Genomic DNA, 21,260 nt, shown 5'->3' on the forward strand with positions numbered 1-21,260 from the left:
TTCTGTGTGTGATAATCTGAGATTTGGGTTGTTATTAACTGATATTAAATGTGAGTGTAATGATCATTTCTGCTGGTTCTGTATCAGCTGTCCGTTGTGTGAAAGTGACCTTTCATGTGCTTTTGATTTTGTAAAGTGACTTTGAGCATCAGATAGAAGCTATATGATCATGCTTGAGAATTAATTAATATAGATTATCTAGTTAGTTTTCTTATGAAAAGATGTGACAGACGTAATATCTCATACTGCATATGTGACTGTGTGTTTTATTTTAGCTTATAGATGACAGTCTGATCTTCTGATGATCATCTGATGGTGAATAAGGATCCACTACAGAGACTCACAGTCAACAGAATCAACAGAGACTGAAGATACAGTGACTTCACTGTTATAAATTAAGACTTCATTTAGATTTCAACAATCCTCTGACAGACCTGATGAGGCGGCAGCGAAACACCTTTTATCTCACAGCAGCAAATTACAGTTTCTCATTCATAGACCATTTTATTTGTATAAATGTACAGAAACTCAAAAAGCTCTGAGTTTTGTTACAGAGTAAATAAAGAGCCTGAATATGTTTGTGTTGTACCAGCAGAGGGAGACAAAGACTAATTAAAATTAATTTTTCATAATTATGAGAAGAAGAAACAGTTCACGCTCACTTTTAGAAAGCAATGGAAGCTTGAGTTTATACATCTTTTTTTTAATAATAGTTGCATTACATTTGTATTAATGTATTAAAGGGGTCATATGATGCGTTTTCATGTTTTCTTTTTTCTTTAGTGTGGTGTGTAGATGTTTTTGCATGTATAGGATCTACAAACTTTCAAAGCTCAAAGTCTTCTAGAAAAAGGTCTTGGGTGCTCGAGCCCCTTTTCAAAATTAATCAAAAGTGCCCCTCTCAAACAAATATCAATGATAATATTGTGGTCAATAAAACAAAATGCATTCGATTATAATTAACATGACAATGTGAACAAAACTAAAGTAGCCTATTTTTACGAATCTGTCACTCTGAGGTGTCGTTGCCATAACGCGTTGCTATGGGTTGCGTCACGTGCGTGTGTCTTGCTTCAGGCTTGACTGACGTGAACATAGACAATAAATATTTATATTATTTATGTCTATGGAGGTGACGGGGTCAGTCTGCGTGATTCCCCCACATAAAAAACATGTCATAAAACTATGTAAATAAAAAGAGGTACTTTTTTTTTCCTTGTGCAGTTGCTAGTGTTAACTAGTGTACAAAATAAATATGATTTCACACACACGCTCACACACACACACACACAAACCAAAAAAGAGCTTAACAATGAGAAAAATAATTTAATGTAAAATTTATTAAGTTCAACTTAATGCATTTGTTTAAATGTAGCTAAAATCAATTGTGTGCTTACGATACAATTTTTTAGTAAATTCAACTATCATTTTTTTCAGCGTACAAAATAAATATGATTTTAAACGCATGCGTGCTCGCACACACACACACACACGCGCAAACCAAAAAGGAGCTTAATGAGAAAACTACGCGTTACTGTATGGAACAAATCTACAAATAAAAGGTTTGTCAAAAACAAAACACTTTTTTTTTTTGCGATTCTTCATTGTTTAATATAGTTTTGCAAACAACATGAATTCATAACCTGCAGTCCTCCTACCTAGCATAACATTTAAAAGTATTTGTTTGCATAAAGTTAATGATTACCAATGATCACAGAGCTGATTGGCCACACAAGGCTGAAAGATTCTGACAATTTGGTGTACCTTGACAACAAGTCATGCTCTAAACCAGAAGTACTTTTTCTGGGGCGTCCAGCTGTCAAATGCCGCCTCGAACCAGTCTTGGTTGATCTTCGGGCCACTGCTGTTGGCTGACAGACAATAATGGGACCAGGGGCCTCATGTATCAATCTTGCGTACGCACAAAAACTTTGCGTACGCCAGCTTTCACGCTCACGGTCGGATGTACTAACAGTGAAATTAACGCGAGAATGTGCGTTCCTCCACGCCAATTTCATGTCTGGCGTACGTACATTTCTCATTGTTTTTGTCCGTTGGCGACTCTTACAGGCAATGCAGTGAAGTTGCAAACATTACACAACGAATTGTTCTACAAGTCTATCGCACCACCACCTGTGGGAAGCATTGCTATTAATTTGCAATTTATAAAATAATTGACATATATTTTCACACGAGCCTTATGGGAATATTCTATCAATTATGCAATTAAGTAAGAACATATAAAAGCATATGCAAATTGATACAACCCTTAGTCTATAAATAAAATAAAATAATATCAAATATAATATAATATCATATAATATTAATAAAAAGATTAAATATTAATTAATATAAAATATAATATAAAATAATATATATATATATGTATAATATAATATATAATAATATATATATATATATAATATGTATATATATATATTATATATAATAATAATAATAATACCGCATTGACGGCATCAGCCAAACTCTCCCACTCATATTTTTCCTTTTGTTATTAATTCTGAATTCTGAATTATTAATTCTGGAGGACAAAGTTCCAAATAAAATATTTTTTCTCGTTTCTACCTCCAATAGTAGCACCTCCAATTCACTTTCTGTAAAGTTTAGTTTCTTGCCGCTTGCTTTAGCCATTTTCTTACTGCTTTCTTTTGCCAAAGTGGACTCATTGCCATATTTAAATTGATTTAATTAAGGGAGGAGACTGGGTGGGGCGTTGTGCTCGTGCATGTGCGCTCAATTTTACGTTAATTGGGATGTACAAAAAGAATATGCGTGGGATCCTTCGTACGCAGAGATTCATACATCTGTTTTTTTTTTTGTTCATATACGCACATTTACAGCTTTCTCCGTACGCAATGTTTTAGTATGAATTCAACGCAAGTCTTTGTAGCCTACATGAGGCCCCTGGTCTCTAGCAGCTCGTCTTAACGTCTTAACGTCCCTTTACCAAAACAGTGAAATGCAGAGACCAGTTGTGTTGGGTTGTGCTGCATCTTTTCAAGCTGCTTGGCCATTGTAGTCCTGCATCACTGTAGTTGGAGTTTTCAGCCAGTTCACTAAGTAGTCCAAGCATCCTCCTCACAGGAGATTGAGGTAGAGATGCTGTTTAACAAGAAAACAATAAAAACAATTCAATTGCAACCATCAATAAAAATAAAATAGCAACAAACACTTGGAGCAGGAAACAAAACTACTCTGCTTCCATTCAATGCTTCTGCTCTATTTCCAATTTACATACTTCATTATTTGAAAAATAGCATAAAATATGTTTTCTAATAGCTTTATTTTTTATACAGAAATAAATGTTCCCTAATAAACACTTAGGGCCCTATCTTGCACCAAGTGCAATTGACTTTGTACACCGACGCATGTATCATTCCTATTTTGCACCCGACGCACAGCGGACTTTTCCCTCCTCAGACGCACGTCGGTAAATTAGGAAATGAACTTGCGCTCCCGGGGGGGGGGTTCAGTGAAAAGAGGAGGCGTGTTCCGGCGCAAACGTTCCCTGGTGCTATTTTGCAGTTTCAGAAAACAATTCAGCCACAGACCAGGAGAAACCTAGTCTAAAGTCAGTGGCGCGTTATTCAGATGCTATTTTAAGGGCACATGCTTTGCCATAATGTAGCGTGTGCACAACACACACACACTTTGCTTCTCTCATCTACACAGACGTAGCAGTTCCTCATTTTTGTAAATCATACATAATTACAAGGAAAAATATTACCACACGAGGGAAATCATTGTGGTGTCCATGAAGATGTGAAAAAATAGGCATAAATCTAGCCTACACATTTACCTAAATTATTATTTAGGTCTCTAGAGTAGATGAGCTGGGGGAAGACCGCTCCAGCTGATGCAGGTCTACTGTTCATAACATGATATACATACACCATGAATATACTACTTGTTGTTGAACACAACAAATGTGTTCCCACATTAAGTCCTTGAATTTTAGGGTACTGGACCTGGAAAGTTCTTGAAAGGTCCTTGAATTTGAAGTTAACCGAGGTGTGGGAACCCTGTTTTTGTGTGCAAACCCCCCCAAAAATAACGACTTTATTTAACTTTTCATTTTCTTCTGTGTGGGCTCGAGTGAGTTCACGTAGTGTAACAGCACAGCGCTTCTGGATTGTTCGTCAGAACGTAAGCTCACTATTGGCTGACACTGGTCATGTGTGTGATGCGTGTGATGCTGGCCAGTAGTGAGCTTTGTAGACACTCTGAATGAAGGGTGGGATCTTGTGCTTTCAAAGCTAGCTTGCTATTGCTAGCCTCTCTCCAAAATTGCCTATCATACCTTTAAGTTTAAAAGGCCTTTTTTTTTGTGGAAGTCATGCATACATCTAATTCATTCTTTCCAGCTTGGTGTTATACTATCCAATTTTCAAATCATGACCTGTGCCAAGCGACCAGTCTGGATCTCTTCATTCAGATTGGCACTACAAACTTCCCTGTTCAATCATGGACGGACCTCCTCCATGAGGAGCTTCTCCCTAATCACAGTTCAATCAATATAGCAACAAATCTACTTAATCTACTGACATTATATTTTAACTGTAAAGCCAAATTAGACCTGTGCCGTGCCCTGGTGTGTAACCCGACCGTCACTCAACCCGTGCAATCCCTCCGAGCCCACACTTTTGGTGACGTCATGTCGCACACACTGCGCATGCGCAGTATTACTCCTCCTTGTTCCAAAGGGAATCATCGGGCGCCTTCATTGCTGCCGACATTCTCACTGTTCATGAACTGAATTCAGTTATTTTGGGGACCTCGTAATGGACTCTCAGAAAGTAAGTGGCACATAATTAAAGTGTTTGGAAACCAGTCGCTTACTGAAATGCCTCCGCGGTCCATTTGTGATCGAATACTAATGTGTTTATTACACTATCATCGCTCATATGCGCAGCACCGTTAATAATCGTACGACTCTGTAAAATAGACACTTTTCATTCAACACCAATGAATTGTAAAACGAATACCGTGTGTCTATTCACTGTACATGTTATCTGGGGTTGTGGCCTTTATGACATTGAAGTTAGATGGCGTTTTAGAAATAGTGTTTGACTTGTAGCTGTAAAGAAAACTGGAAGATTGATGTTAGTAAAAGGGTGAAACTGGCTCCCATGTGTTTTGTTGTAGAAATGTTACCTTAATGTCTTGTGTTACCTTGTATTTGACTGATCCCTTGTTGCATAATGCCAATATATTCTGTGCTATATATAAATGCTGTAATGTGTTATATAAACGATATAAATTATATAATGAGGGAGTAGATTTAAAATGATATTTAACCAGCATTACTGGAGCAACAGGTTGCATAAGATTAGTAAATATTGTATCCCATAGGTTTGTAATTGCAAAGCACCTGCGCTCCCAAGTTTACTTAGTAGAAGTAGATAAAGAGAGGGGAAGTGACATCAGGAATGGAGAGTCTGCGCACACTAACATTTACAGATCAGATTCTGCTCACTGTGTTGTTCTTCCACACTTTATATGAATGATAACATCCCTGTGCGATATTGGCAGCTGAGAATTGCTACCTTATCTTTGTCTTGAGCAGTGTTGGGGAATGTTGCTTTTAAAAGTACTGCGTTACATTGTTGCGTTACTCCCTAAAAAGTAACTAATTGCGTTATTTTTATGGAAAGTAATGCATTACGTAACTTTTGCAGCTACTTTTTTTTTCTTACCTGGGCTGGGTTTGTTTGTTTTGATAACAAAAAAAGGGTTACACTTTATTTTAAGGTGTCATTGTTACAGTGTAATTATATATTTAGTAGTACTGAGTAATATTAAGCAACTACATGTACTTACTATAGGGTTAGGGTAGGATTAGGATTTGGTTGAGGGTTAGTTATTACTATGGTAAGTACATGTAACATATGTAACAAGGACACTGTAAAATAAAGTGTTAACCAAAATAAGTTATATTTTTGACAAATGTAAAGGCCTTTTCACTCCAAAAGTGAAATGAATAAGCCTCATGTTGAAGGTAATGCAAATTCACTTTCAGCTGTGCTGCCATTCTGGATTTCAGAAGAATAGGACACAGGAGAAGAAAGTTCAACAAACAAATTTTAAAAATGTGATGTTCAACTAGTCATTTTTGCTTATTTGTATTGTTGAATTTGGTATTTGAAGGTCAGCAGCACCAAAGACATTGATTAATAATGTGAGATTAAATGCATAAAGTATATTTGTGTTAACATACTTGGCTATTTCTGCAGTTTTGCATAATATTCTGACTTTGCATTTCACTGTTTATATTCATTTTGAGGAAACTGAATCTGTTTTTGTGCATGTGAGATGAGTAAATGCATGCTCACTTTAGTCTAGAACTACAATAATCATCATGTTCACACACAACGCCTCTGCACTTACTCACGATTCCTCTCAACATGAGGACAGGACTGTCAGTCAATACATGGGAAAACAAAGTAACTTGCGTTACTTATTTGAAAAAGTAACTGATATTTTGTTGTAAATTTAAAAGTAATGCATTACTTTAGTGGCTTGAGAAAAGTAATCTGATTATGTAACTCACATTAATTGTGATGCATTACCTCCAACACTGGTCTTGAGTGTATGCAGGTTGGAAATAATTTTAGCATTTTTTAAGAATGACTAATTATAATGCAGTAACTCTTATGCAGCTTTTGTATTTGTCATGTTTTGATTATTGAATTGAGTTGGAGAAGATCATTTAAATATATGATAGATAACATTAGAAATACACATTTGTGCAAGTGTCCTTTATCAGGTCTGGGAGGCAGGGAATATAACGGCACACAATCCGACTGTATTGTCACGAAGTGGGTCATGCTGTTGTGGGTTTTGTGAAGGAGTCCAATTCCACGGGGTATGAATGATGTAACGGTTGGACTTTTCAACAGACGGGCCGTGACATTCACTTGGCTGCGACTTAAAATTCATCTAATCTGGAGTCTAGCAGTCAGAAGAAACGCGAGGGGATCAGATTTCAGCCCTGGAAAGTTAGATCAGGTTTACTGGCCTCCATAAACTCCTCAATGATACGCGTGTATGCATGCAAATCTGTTACAAAGGTGGACCACGTTGTTTATGTATCTTTCAAATTCTGCAGGTTAGGGTGTGGATCTGTGGTGGTCAAAGAGCAAATGACAGATAGTAGTCTGACTTCTACTGTATGTCTGAAGTAGGTCAGCTCGTCCCTCTCATGTTTCCCGTTGACTGTCAATAGTTTTGTGTTGACCAAGCTCAGAGTTGAGGAAAGAGACTGTAAGCCGAATGTAACAGACAGAAAGTGTCTGGATATTTAGATCAGCTGAATGGCAAACGTCCTCTACAGATCGAGACAAAAGTCAGTCCCGCTGTTTCTTTTAAACGGCCTCCTCATGTGATATTGATTTAGCTATTTCTTTGTTTTTCTTCACACATCACATGTCTCATTGTCTCATATTTCATCTCAAGCATGTTCCTCATTGACAATGTTGTCTCCTTGGTAAACAAATAGACTAACTTCAGAATTATTAGATGTATGATTATTCAATATGCTGTGAATGATGTGGGATTTAAAAAATATATATAGTTTTTAAACTGCAATTAGATATGAAGTCAGCATGAAATTCACTCGATTTTCTAAATGTGTGTTATATACCTTATATTGAACAGTTAATTTAACTTTTTTTATTTATTTTTTCTTCTGATGAAAACAACATATGCAGAACTTCATTTCACCTGCTTAATCCCGCTCATGCAATCGTTTTCATTGCGAGTTCACGCGCGTGATCATAGGTAACTAATATACACGACAATCGACTACTGTGGACTTCGACCGAAAACAGCAAGTAAATACAGGTATGAGCGCTGGCTGAATTAACATCACTTTTTAGCGGTTATGGGATAGCTTACATTAACGTTACAGCACCTATTATCGTTGACGTTAGCTCACTTTAACGTTAATAAAAACCTTTTCTACTTTACCTCTCTGGATCTTTGGGGAATCTATGAAATGCTAGTTGATTGGTTGTACACTGGTAGTTGTTGCAGTTGATGGCAGAACACTGTTTTCTTTGTTTCTAATTATTTCCAGACATAATGTTAATGCTGTATACGGTAGCAGCTAGTTGTGCTAACGGTAAAGCCGTTGGTTCAGTCCAAAATGGCGACAGCAGCGCCATCTAGCGATTGTTGTCAAAACTGCAATGGAGTTTCGCCTCTTGGTACTTCTATACTCTTTGATCAAGTGACGGTCTGTTCCTGGTGTCAGTCTTGTTTAGGCCAATAACTGAAAAGGTTCGCTCAGCATCCGCATTTGAGTGTGGCAGGCCCAACACAATCTGGGCAACCTTTGATCATTTGGGGAATTTTAAAATGCCACTTGCCCGATTTGCCAAAACGTAATTTGTACCATGAGCCTATTTTTATTGAGCAATTAGCTAGCCCACATAACGCACGTCAGACAACGTTCGCATATAGTTGAAGTCTGTACTCTCGGCACACAGACTGATTAGGCAAGGCTACGTCTGTAGTGAAAGGCACACCATTTTATTATCTGCTTACCTTGATTGTCATCCAAACTTTCAAACGCGCATCAGTGGCTCCGACTCCGAACCTCTGCTCTGAACTCTCTCTGAACTTTTCACACGCAACTGACGTATCAGGTGCAAGGTTTTCAGCGAATCAATGATCAGAGAATACTGCAGTGAGAACGTTGTAGGCAGATGTTACAGCTGTGTGCCTTAAACTCCTCTCCTGTCATTAATACGCTGTGGTCTAGTCATCAACAGAAAATGAACGGATTGAGAGGGGAGAAAAATTTATTTTGGCGTGACATTTCTTGCGTGTGCGTGAGAGCGTGAGATTGATGCTGAAAGTGTGAGTGTCACGCCAGATGCGTGAGAGTTGGCAACCCTGACAAATATGATGCCCTTTGAAATGCTAGCAAGTGATGTCACCTATGTGAACATTACTTACATGACACAGTTTTCGTCTGTTGCTGGACCCTGTCATTTGCAGGTTTTGACGGCTGACCATTGCCATCCATCTTTTCCTGCGCTCTTGGTCTTTGGGGAAGCCATACATTTGGTAACCCTTCTCAGACCGATTGGAGCATCCAAAAGCTGCACAGCAAACCATGGTATGACCACTGATCTATAAAATGTTAGTTGTAACCAATGAACATGACACCATTGAACATCACAGAGAGTGGTTGACAACTTCTCCTCAACTTCATGAACTGATGACCACACACATTTGTTCTTGTTGTCTCACTCATTGTTTAATAAAAAAAATACTATTGCATTCATTCATCTAAGCGTAATGAGTTGTTATTCTTAAATATATTTGATACTTTGTGTATGGGTTAGTCTTAAAATTATCTTGGTTTGTGGTCAACTCAAGAAAAGGACTGGACACTAAATGCTGAATGGACTGTTGCTAGCTACTCTACTTTCTTAATCCCTCTCTGTTCTACCCATGCTAACACGAACGTGAAGCTTTCCCTCCAAAACGTATCTAAGTAATACTTACTGTATATAGGCTATATAGCTTTCATTTGTCACCCTACCACTCCAAATGTAAAACTGACATTTAAAAATATGCAATAATGCAATAATAGTCAAACAAGGACTTGTGTATGTGTTTTTATTTATATTTACCATTCAATTTCACAATCGCTGCTGTCAGTCCCATAGAAGAACATGACAGCGCGACCTGTGTGGGGAACTCTACAGGCTTACATGAACCACGTGACCACCCGGCTAGTGAGTTCAACGAGTGTCGCAACTCTTCTCTCTCGATGGCTCTGGCTCTAGGGTACTCTACACGTGCATGACCTGCTTTGTAACAAAGAAAACACTTTCTTTGATGATTTGCTCTGCAGTGAAAATGGGTGGTGTGGCCAACATCTCCACACACCTCACAAGGCAGGGTAGGCCTCACTCTGTTTCTCTGTGACTTGTAAAATCAGCTAATGGCAAGCTAGAAAAAGCTGTGTCACTGAAATGTTTTTTCAACAAATCAAAAATAGCACTCGGGCCTTTGCACAAATCAATGGAAAGGTTACTATGCAAGCATATCCTCACCACTTCACGAGCCAGCCCCAAAAGCCTACTAATGACTTCATCAGCTTGTTCTTCCCTATTTTGCACAAAGATTATAGCACTAATGGCTTCCCACTCATGTTTAGTGTACGGCTCAGCCCGATCACCCCTAAAACAAACAGGTTCCTTGATTTCAGATTTTAGAACTCTGCTCAAAACGGATGAGTCTGCACTACTTGAACTGCACACTTTAGACTCTAAACAGGAGGCAATGCCCTCCCCAATAGAGCGTCCCATTCGTTCTACCATCCCCACTATTGATTCCATCGACTCATCCCCTCTCAATCTAGGTTGTTTCAGTCCACTTTCACTGAACTGGGGTGGTGGAGGACTTGAATTGTCATTTACATCTTGTACAGCCTCTAAGGCAGACATTGGAGTAGATGTGACAGGAGAATAATCAAGTCTGCCTCTCCCAACTGATGGCATAGGAGAAAACATGAATAGACCTCTACCTCTTCCAAAACTGTTTCATATCCTATATTGACAGTAGCAATTGTAAGCCCGTCTATATTGGTCCAATGGGGGTCTCCAATAATACGGGGAAGGTTTCTCTGCGCTTTACTGACTCCATAAATGAAAAGGTTTTAATGATATCTGTGCATCATTAAACGTGAACGAATATTTGATTATTCTTTTAACTCTGAGTATAGTTTACCCGTTTAGATTAGGAAACTATATCGCTTAGCAGTCCTTCTCCTAAGGATGCACGACACAATCTCGCCAGTCTGATTTCTCAAAACAGAGGTAATTGGCTAAATATCTGAGATTTGCCGTATTCACACGTACAAAATAACAAGACACTTACATAGCCCCCTTGAATGCCACCTCAGGAACTTAATTAAATCGTTTCCCTTTAGTAGAGGTCATGACCACCATAAAAAGACGTTAGTCGATCAACTTACTTTTCTTAAAATGGCTTTAGTTTAGTCAAGCCCGTGGTATATCCACGTACACGTATCTAAAAGGAACATTAAATTAGAACAGAGGTTATGGACGCACCCGAATCCAGGTTGATCAAACAGCATTTACTGATTCTGGACGGAAATAACTCGCCCCCCTCATTCAAGTACACTTGAATCTGATAATCAAGTATTAGTCGTCACTAATGTCTAGCGCAGGCTTGTGGAAATATACGGATCCTATAATCTATAAGAGTAAAAACAATCTCAGAATCAGAATCAGAATAAAATCAAACGTTTACAATTTATTGACCAGGTAATGAAGCAATAATTCAAAATCCAATTTGCAAGAATAAAATCATCAGTTAATCATAACATAACAATTCAGGAATCGAAGAATTTGTAGAAATTATTACCCAGCAACGAAAATTACACACAGCGATTGTGTGAGCAGTCAACCTACAGACTCCTCGAACTTTCTGCACCTTTTCCTTATATACCCAGATAATTCAATATTCTTAACAAATGGTGGCGTCTGTCATTATAATTAGATTTGGTTCCCTATTCAGGGATTCACACTGGGAGATCAGAATTTGTACTTGAATAGGTTCTTATTTTGCATACAGGAGGTATAGTCTGAATGGAGGATCTGGGGGAGGGAAAACACCTTTAAGGGGCACATCACTTTCTCATATTTTATAACTTCTTTTAGCTTTTCATTATGGTTGGGAGAATGAGACCATTTTACCAGGCGCACTGAGACACTTTAAATGATATTAAACATGCATAGATACTTCTTGTACATACTTTACATTGCATAGGTTTTCAGTGTATTTCAGGTGAGGAGGAGGGGGGATGAAGGGGAGATAGTGTGTGTGAAGTGTGAGCTGCACTGTGTGCTGCGGCTCGAAATCCCTGTTACATATGCAGGAGATAGTTCAAGTGTTAATGTCCAGGAGGACCTTTTGTTCTATCGAGGGGTCGGTCAGACATACTGGCATCAGCCTTACACAATGATGAACAGAAAAAAAATATATTACTCAAAAAAAAAAAATGTAATTTTTTTAATGTAATTTTGTTGCTTCAAAACTTCAGAAAAGCACTTTCAGAAAAAGAGAGAAAAGAATCAGAATTCAAAATCCAGTCAAAATGATTTTTTTTTAAAAGTTCACAAAAAAATCCTTCAAAAAAAAAGTCCAATCTTCAACGGCTATTATTGTAAAATAAGCCAATGTTGCTTTCAAATGGTTACCACAATTTCACACAAAAAGATGGATTTCACTCCTCTCAGCAGTGAAACGTGTTCCTTTACTCCTCCTTGTGGATAAAAAGGGTATTGCACCAAACAAGATGACTTGACAAAGTCGAAAACGAAAACACTCGTCACCCACGGCACGAACTCCTCCGGAAATCTCCGATCAGTCGATTCACCACGTTGCTTCCAGAGTCACGGTCAAGGCCATAGATATACATAATAAAGACTAAATGTCTTACGGCGGAGTCTCTAACGTCATCACCGGCGGCCATCTTGTCACAGGCAAGCTTTCTGGCGGGCTCTGGTACCTGATGTAAGGTGAGTGATCAGCACGAACACAAATATTCTTATCTCGCTGAAATCTTGACGGATTTACAAATGGTTTGGTTTCTATGGGATGAATATAGTTTCAAAATGATTAACACGTGCAAGCACTATAATCCATGAACTTGATAAAGGTTGCATATATGTTTTACAATCTACAACCAAATGCCTTTCAACTTATGTGCAAAATTCAAAATTGAATGAATGTGTAGCAATTTGTACAAATAGAGACATTTTTGTGAATACAAATGTTTTCTTTTGTATTAGTGTATTGTAACCGCACTGGGTAGCACATTAACATTAGCTCAAATGATCAATAGGGAATTTGAATAATTAATCATGAATATGATTAATATATTGCATATTACAGTTACATTAAATTATCGAAGTTGAATAGATCATTGAATAGATCATTGTATGTATGAATAATCAATCACAACGAATTATAATTCCTTATTCATATATCAATAGCCTTATTTCAGATCGATTTTATGAGATAACCCTTAATGGAAATTAATGTAATTATCAAACAGTTGTTTGTCCAGCAAAACGGCCGTAAGATTAACTTATCAACTTCTCAATAAAGTTATCACTTCTTATAATTTAAGGAAGAATAGTTTCTGGCCATGAAACTATTCTCCTGTCCTTATAAAATTTAGGTTACTGAAAAGTAACAAATCAGCTTTGTAGCTTAAGATCGAACATTTTCATTGACTTCTTGTTCTTAAGTATTTAAATGGCATATAAAATAGCATATTTTTTAACATATATATTGTATATTTCATATATCTATTATGTGTGTGTATGTATATATATAAAAATCAGGCAGCTGAAACTATTTAAATAGTCTCAGGTGCCTGATTTTATATTTCATTGCAAAATGTTATAACATTTTTGCCCAGCTCTTTATATAAGGTTGGATATTTAAGCATGTCCAACTTTATTCGCATTCATACAGTATCAGCATAATGTATATACTGTAGCAGATCTCAACTGCTTGATTGCTTGTATTGTTGCAAAATGCAAACTATATTATCGCCCAGCTTTAATCTGATAAATGTGACTATCAGAGGCATGCAGAAATTCAGACATTATAAACATTAACATGATTTTCTGTAAAGCTGCTTTGAAACAATGTGTATTTGAAAAGCACTAAATTTGACTTGACTAGCACTGCAATGTGGACCAGACTTTATGCCGAACCTCTACACGAGACTACTTCTCAACTGAATCACACAACAGTAAGTTTCTCATACATCACCTCCAAAGTGATCTCCATCACACAGCTCCATCTAGAAAGCCTCGTTCTTCACCAGCACCCGTCCACAGTCAATGAAGAACACACTGTCAGGTTGAGCATTCTGATGAAGGATGATGTCACCAGCATTGAAGAACTCCTTGTCCAACTTCATCAAGATGGCTTCGGTGAATTCTTTGTTAAGCGACAAAAACATGCCTTTGTTCAACAGGTTGGAGCATATTTCTGCCATGATATCCTTTGAAACAGAAAACATATCACTATTAAAAATTATTTATATAAAAAGACACTGTTTGAGCCAAATGATTGTTTGAACAGCAGAAAAACTTATTGTGTGTTATCTGAAGTTTATATTTATAAATCAATTAGAAACCATTCTGAGCTGTTTTGACACGATGTCAAGGATGTTCTCCTTATCCGGTGCCACTTGTACTGGGCAGTGGTGCGCTGGCGCAACACTCTGGGCAGCTTTTGGAACATTGTGGAGGATTGTAGCTGGTTTATCTGAAATATTGATATATCATGGCATAATATCATCAGAGCCGCCTTGTATTTATTTGTTGAATAAACAAACTTAACAAATACAAACAATAAACAAACAGCTTTAAATTTAACTCTTAAAACTCACCTTTACCTTGTATGCATTGCCAGTTGCAGACTTGCTCCCAAATGCTGTGATCACCCAAGAGATAAATGCAAAACACATTACATATCCAATCACCATACTTACAATAGCTATCCACCGTTCATCCACACCTAAAAAAACAAACAAAAGGGAATCACTTTAGTTCAATGTAAAGTTCTTCAGTGGTGTTTGCTCATGCAAAACCTTACGCCACAATGCTAGGGTGCCATGGCATGGCTAAGCCGTTGCCTTTTTTGTTTTCATCTGGCAGATGGAAATCATTTGTCTGATCACTTAAAAGTAATCATAGATTAACTAACTTTGTATTCACAGGTTTAAAAAAAAATCCCAAATCCTGATCGTAAAAGTGATGCTGTCCTTAGCAAATGCCACCGATTAAAGTGATTTCAGGAGACAGTTTTCTGTACCAAAGACTGATTATCAGATTGATTATCATTTCTCAAAAATTAATGAATGTGGAAAGAATGTTGTGCGGCGAACGTGTTGGTGAGTCAGTTGATCTCCAGACCATCTGAGAGAAAGCTCTGAAGGAAGCATAGTAGTATTTTCCCCCGATTGAGGTATTCTGCAAAATGTAACAGAAAAAAAGGAAGACATGTTGAACACATCATGTCAAACAAATGCCTGCATAAGCAATAAAAATTGAGACATTAGACATACCTCAATTTTCTCTTTCACAACCCAGCAGTCTTGGGGAAACTCTTCCATTACAGATACGAAGTACTGAACGCAAGTGTTCCAGTGCCAAATGAGGACCATCATCAGGAAAACTAAGACAACCCTGAATAACTTCTTGACTTCAAGCTGTACATTTGACACCTAAAATGATAGATAATAAAACAAAGTATCCATAGAACAGTAAGGGTGTACAAAATACAACCAAAAATGTCTTGTTTGCTGGTTTATCATGTTATGACAGAGGAGGAAAAATGTATATTTTAGGAAAAACAATACTACAAAAATGAAATAAAAAATCCTTTCATCTTATTTTTAATCAATTTTTAATTCATCCTTTTTTTTAAATGTTATTATTAAATACTATTTAGGCTGTTTGGGGTTCTTGAGTTGCTTGGAAGGTTCTTGGAAGCTCCGTTTAAAGTTTCATAACAAATTGTGCCTTCTTTCATTTATTATTTTCCCCCGTGAGCAAGCCAAAGGTGACTGTGGCAAGGAAAGTTCTCCTCTGGCTGTACAGTGTGAACATATTGCCATTGAAAATTTCTTGCATAAACATGACGGTGAGTCGTGCTGAAACTTACACTTTCCAATTCAAACCAGGATCTCAGAAGCTTTGGCACATGGAGTAAACGGATCATACTGAGAATCCTCACAAACATGAGTATCTGCACCAACTCCGAAGCCATCAGTGAAGTAGTGTGAAGTAGTGTCAGCGTGATCAAAATGCTCCTGTGGTGAACTGGTTGTACTGTAAGAAGTATCTCTACAATTTGATCAGTGTGAGTGATATTAACTGAAGAATACATTTACCACAATAATAATGATAGTGTCGAGCGGAAATGCAGCCATCACATCAGGAACAAACCCAAGACCTGAAATCCTTTCTTGTTAATTTCGGATCAAGCATGACCTAGACAGAAACAGGAATGCATTGTATCCATTTTTTAACCGTATTTTAGAAAGGTAAAGCCATAATAAATAATTCATATTACAGTATAGACATACAAGACAATGAAGGCATGTTCATACATTGAAAGTCACCCAGTATTTGTGGGCACTACCATGCATATCATCAGAAAATGTGAAGTCCAGAGGAATTGTTAAAAGGTTCACAAATGTTAAGACCACCATATACACAAGATAGTAGTGCCTAAAAGACAGAAAAAGGCAAATTTTAACATTTCTTTTTAGATCACTGTGATGGCAATAATGACACATTGACAGACACAAGACATTACATCCTCAAGACAACATATGTATTTAAATAAATAGTGATAATGCCAAAGAAGACTTTATACCTTGAATTACCATGCAAAAACATGGTACATATCACATAGTATCATTAGTAGCACACGTTCTGTATTAATTTCAATTGCAAGTGTAACATTTTTAATTCTATCGTTACATTTTATATTACTTATATTTATTAAAATTGAATCGCGTGTATTAAAAATGTGAATGTGAAATATGTATTTAAATTGTGTTTGATTTTATTAAGATATTACAAAAAATATTTGTTCAGTGTAATCAGTTCTCGTCTGTCATTCATGTTCACTCTTAATAACCGTCCCAGAGATAAAATAAGACGTCATAATATAGCCTAAATAAATATATATTTTTACGTTACAACGATCACACTTCTAATTAAGTTACCATATGCTGATGCTGAATAATTAGAAACTGAATTACGTTAGCTTGGTTAATATGAAATATGGTGAGCGTTAGTTCCCAGGCTAGTGAGTCTGTGTTAAGTTTACGTTAAGTGACTCCTTGGGTTCAAGACCCAGCGGTGGGTTTCACCTTCAGCTTCTTTTTTCTCTTCATTTTCGTTCCCTTCAACACACACTGATCGTCTTCCTTTTACGAGATCTTTAAGTTCCGACCTAGCCTGGTTAAAACCAGACCATTCTCAGTAGTAACTGAGTTATATGGTGCGTTCAAGTCCTCCTGGGAAGTTCGTACGTACGAGGTGGGAAGTCGTGTTTACGACGTGAGGTGCGTTCAAGTCAGTTTCGTCGGAGCAAGATGGCGGTGTACCTTCTTTTAATGGATTACACGAAAATACAGCAAGGTTTGTTAACTCTGCTTATAGAAAATGAAGAACAAATGCGCATCAGGTGTGTTTTTCTTTTTATGTTTTTAATTAACCTATGAAGCCAATGATATCATATTTTGTGCATAAAGCTTACTTTGTTATAAATAAAAAAGCCTTACAATGTCACTGCTAAATACCTGTAAGTATTGTGATATTTATTTTACTATCACTTTTCTCTCAATTAAAATTTACCGTCAACTACAGACTTTGCATTGATAATTTCCGCCATGTTTCTCACTGACACGCCCCCAACTCGTACAGATCGGGGCTTAAAGAAAATCCCGAGCTCCCCACTGGTATTTACGACATTGTGGTGGTGTTCAAGTGCGTTCAACTCGTAATTACGATCTATACGAGATGACTTGAACGCACCATGTGCGGCAAAGCTCCATAGACAAATCATTTCCAAAGGGGCACTTCACCAACGGACGTCGCTCAAATGCCTCTGGGCGCAGTTGGATAAAACCAATCAGGGCTGCGTTTCCCAAAAGCATTGTAAGCCTAAGTTGACCGTAGAGACCATTGGTGGCAATTATTCTACGATCAACTTAAGCTTACGATGATTGGTGGCAATTATTCTACGATCAACTTAAGCTTACGATGCTTTTGGGAAACCCACCCCAGAGAGATCGTCATCGTGTAAAGCCAAGTTACACTACGCCATAAAAGTATGTACTCTTTTTGTGAAGAAAAGGGATTTACTTTTGAATGTGTAGCAAAAAAGTAGGCAAGCTTTAGGACATACTACTTCTTCGTCATCTTTTTCGGACGGATCTGTCGCGTGCATCCTGTCACTTAAACTGCCCTGTCAATCATCGTGCCACAGTTAAAATCCTCTATTAAATCTAATTTAATTTCCTACCGTTTCGGAGAGAAATGTAGTAGCACGTTCATCTGCCAGTGGGTCTTTCATGGAGACTGTCCTCATGTGTTTGCAATTTGAATATAATGCATTTAAAAGCTGAACGGACGTCGCTCAAATGCCTCTGGGCGCAATAAGATAGACCTAAAAAACCAATCAGCGATCGTCATTGTGTAAAACCCGCCTCAACGTTTCTGATTGGTGCCGCGATTTCGACGGCATGGAAATGGGCTTGAATGAGCTCTTTGCCAGACTACTTCTCGAGCAAATCTGAGGGTTGTTCCATAAAAGACGCTTAGAAAAGCGGGGATTAAACTCCAAAATCGGACTTGAATGAGCCTAACAAATAAGTTGGGGCTAAAGTGGTTCCATAAAAGGTAATTGAAGTTCACGCAATCTCACTAATTTGATCCAGGTTTATCAAGTCTAGATAATTGCGTGTGCACGCGTTTTTGAAGCAGCCCTAGAGGTCGATCGTGGATCGAATCGATCCACCATCAAACAGCGTATATTTTGTGCTGTTTTATGCGTTTGTGACATGTGTTTTTTCCCCCTCAGTGCAAAACTTACATTTTACAGTTATATCCTCCATCTGTAAATGTTAGAAAGTCATGCAAATGTATCCATTTTGTTGCTAATCTTCATATTGAACGAGCGCTGCTGCGCGCATGCGCGCCAAATAGGAGCGCAATAATTCTGACTGAAATATACATTTTGCTTGGAAAATTAATACGCGATATTTTATAACACTAGAAATATCTTCTAATTATAATAATTTATCTTTAGGATGTTGGATAAGTTGCAGTGAACTTCTAGCGAACAGAAGTACTTCAGTGAACAGAAGTAGCCTAATTCAGGGAAGTTTATTTTAAGAAACTAAATATATAAAGATACAAAATATAGTTTTGGGTATATGACCTATGCTACTTAATAAAGATGATGTATACTTCTTTAGAATGCTGAGAATTACAGCTTTTCATGCAATAATTTTTTGGAGAAAGCAAGAATCCCCAGTTTTAAATGAGTGGTTAGATTTAGTTTCTAAAGTACATTATGGAGAGGATAACATGAAATTAAGAGCAAATGTATACATTTTGAAAAGATATGTGCAACTCTAAAATCAAAGAATATTCCATAAAATAAAGGAATATATATTAGCCTACATTAACTACATTTTTATATAACCCTCCCTCCCTTTTATTTCTAGTTATTTGTTATTTTATTTATTGACTTATTTAATATTGAATATTTGATATTCAAATAATATTACTTGAATAACTATTAGGAATTATGTGTCATTATAAGAGTTTGATATAAACATGTGAATGTTACATTTTTATTAATATTTATTTATTGTTTTTTTTTGTCTTTTCCCCCTTAAATCATATGTAAAAGTGTCTAACTATGTACTTTTTGGTTATTGTTCTAATCATGTGTTTTTTAGGCTATGTGTTGGTGGGTATTATCACAAAAGAAAAAAAAAGTAGAAGGAAAAATAAATAATAAATGAATATTTATTGGGGGAAAATATGATGTCTTTAAAGGAACTCAATTTGTATAATTGTGTTAAATGTGTTTGAATTGAAAGCCACAATAAAGTACATAATATATATATATATATATATATATATATATATATATATATATATATATGCTAAAATATTTGTTATTTGGACATTAACTGTAATAACTGTAGCAATAACTGTAAAGGGACTATTGTAATGGGGTAAATCAAATGTAGGCTAATATACTGTCAATTAGCTCAGATTCATCTTACCAGTTAAAATGTATACTGTGGTTTTGTAATTATTTATTTTTAATTTTAACTTTTTTTAGATTGTGTTCTAATGTTCTTCTAATAATCATAAACATGCACTACAGCTGCCAAACAAAACCAGAGAGAAATGTATTCATAAATCTTTAAAACAGTCTAATTAAATCTTGGGCACAAAACATTCAGCCAGTAAAAAAAGAAAACCTGTAGTATATATATTGTATTTATCTATCTATCTATCTATCTATCTATCTATATATATATATATATATATATTGTCTAATTTATCATTGTAGCCTTATTTAAGTTTATTTTCTGTATACTGTGTATTTATTTTTGGACTAATAATGGTTAATAAAGTCCAATAATGGTATGAGAGAGTGTCAGTGGTAATATCATTGTGTTCTTGTTGGTCAGTGTTAGAGGATCTGTGTAACAGCTGAGGCTTAGCCTGACAGTTAGCCTGCCCTGGACCAGGCTAGTTTCCCAGCATAAGTTGCCAGGGTAACTGAGTTTGAACTATTTTAAGTTTGCTTTATGAAACAGAATCCACCGACAATAAGTCTGACTAACCAAAATAAGCCTGGCTTGTATTCTAATCTTGTTTTATGGAACAACCCTCTGAATTTGCCGGAAGTTGTCTGGGTTTTCCCAGGCTTGTTCTGACCAGCTTGTTTTTCCCTGACCACTTTAGCTATTTTCATTAATCATCGCGACTGAGAAACTGCCTGGTAAAAAACAGAAGTCACTGATTCTTGAGAGTCGGGACAAAACACGTTTTAAAAAACTTTTAAAAAAAATACACACTATATCAATTAGAGTTATATGTTTCTGCAGAGAAAGGTCTTAGCTATTTAACCACGTAAAGGAACAGGTTCTAAATAAAAACACATTTTTAACAAATAAACATGTTTCCCTTCAGAAATGGATTTGTGTCAACTCCGTCAGACACACTAAAAAGTATACAATTTTAATTCTTCAAATCCAACAAGAATCTAAAGTTCTGAAGTATATTGTAATAGTGTTTAGTTACTCTGATATGTAAAAAAAATACAATATATAAACTTAAGTTGTGATTTCACACTATTCTGAAAACTCAGATTTCTAAATATTTCCATTTTCAAACTTTGATTTTAATTTCAATATTGTAAAAACAAATTCCTTAAATAAATAAAACATAAGAGGATGTAGATCAGGGGTCCGTTCTTCATACGTCGCTAACTCACTTAGCTAGATTTGATTGTTGGCGATTTGGCATGATCTTGGATTGTTTGGTTCTTCGAAGCTCATCCTGGACTTGCTGTCATAGCAACATGTGCGCAAACTTAAACCTGCTCGGGAGCAGCTTATTTCATGT

General features: G+C 36.6%; 2 protein-coding genes across 11 annotated transcripts in view; one reads left to right on the plus strand and one right to left on the minus strand.

Annotated features, from left to right (window-relative positions):
• Nucleotides 1-21,260, plus strand: part of LOC311083995 (protein NLRC3-like) — a 441,701-nt gene that overhangs the window by 212,185 nt on the left and 208,256 nt on the right. Inside the window, exon 13 of one of the 3 annotated variants that reach the window (XM_084115782.1) lies at nucleotides 276-1,683. The exons of the other annotated variants lie outside the window; for them this stretch is intronic. Coding sequence (XP_083971908.1) covers nucleotides 276-282 — 7 coding nt within the window. The 3' untranslated portion in view covers nucleotides 283-1,683. Of the gene's footprint in view, nucleotides 1-275; nucleotides 1,684-21,260 lie in introns of those variants that run through there. 3 annotated transcript variants of the gene reach the window in all.
• Nucleotides 2,530-21,260, minus strand: part of LOC311083998 (potassium/sodium hyperpolarization-activated cyclic nucleotide-gated channel 1-like) — a 39,529-nt gene continuing 20,798 nt past the window's right edge. The window contains exons 3-11 of one of the 8 annotated variants that reach the window (XM_084115789.1): nucleotides 16,202-16,322; nucleotides 15,983-16,082; nucleotides 15,754-15,901; nucleotides 15,155-15,313; nucleotides 14,975-15,059; nucleotides 14,477-14,604; nucleotides 14,222-14,352; nucleotides 13,852-14,086; nucleotides 11,303-12,656 (exon numbers count right to left, since the gene is read on the minus strand). In XM_084115789.1, coding sequence (XP_083971915.1) covers nucleotides 14,053-14,086; nucleotides 14,222-14,352; nucleotides 14,477-14,604; nucleotides 14,975-15,059; nucleotides 15,155-15,313; nucleotides 15,754-15,858 — 642 coding nt within the window. In that variant the 5' untranslated portion in view covers nucleotides 15,859-15,901; nucleotides 15,983-16,082; nucleotides 16,202-16,322 and the 3' untranslated portion in view covers nucleotides 11,303-12,656; nucleotides 13,852-14,052. Of the gene's footprint in view, nucleotides 3,236-11,302; nucleotides 12,657-13,846; nucleotides 14,087-14,221; nucleotides 14,353-14,476; nucleotides 14,605-14,974; nucleotides 15,060-15,154; nucleotides 15,314-15,753; nucleotides 16,083-16,201; nucleotides 16,323-18,129; nucleotides 19,319-21,260 lie in introns of those variants that run through there. The other 7 variants (XM_084115786.1, XM_084115792.1, XM_084115791.1 and 4 more) reach the window with 7 other exon arrangements.

Source organism: Abramis brama, assembly GCF_963993115.1.
Source record: "Abramis brama genome assembly, chromosome: 5".
NCBI lineage: Eukaryota > Metazoa > Chordata > Actinopteri > Cypriniformes > Leuciscidae > Abramis > Abramis brama.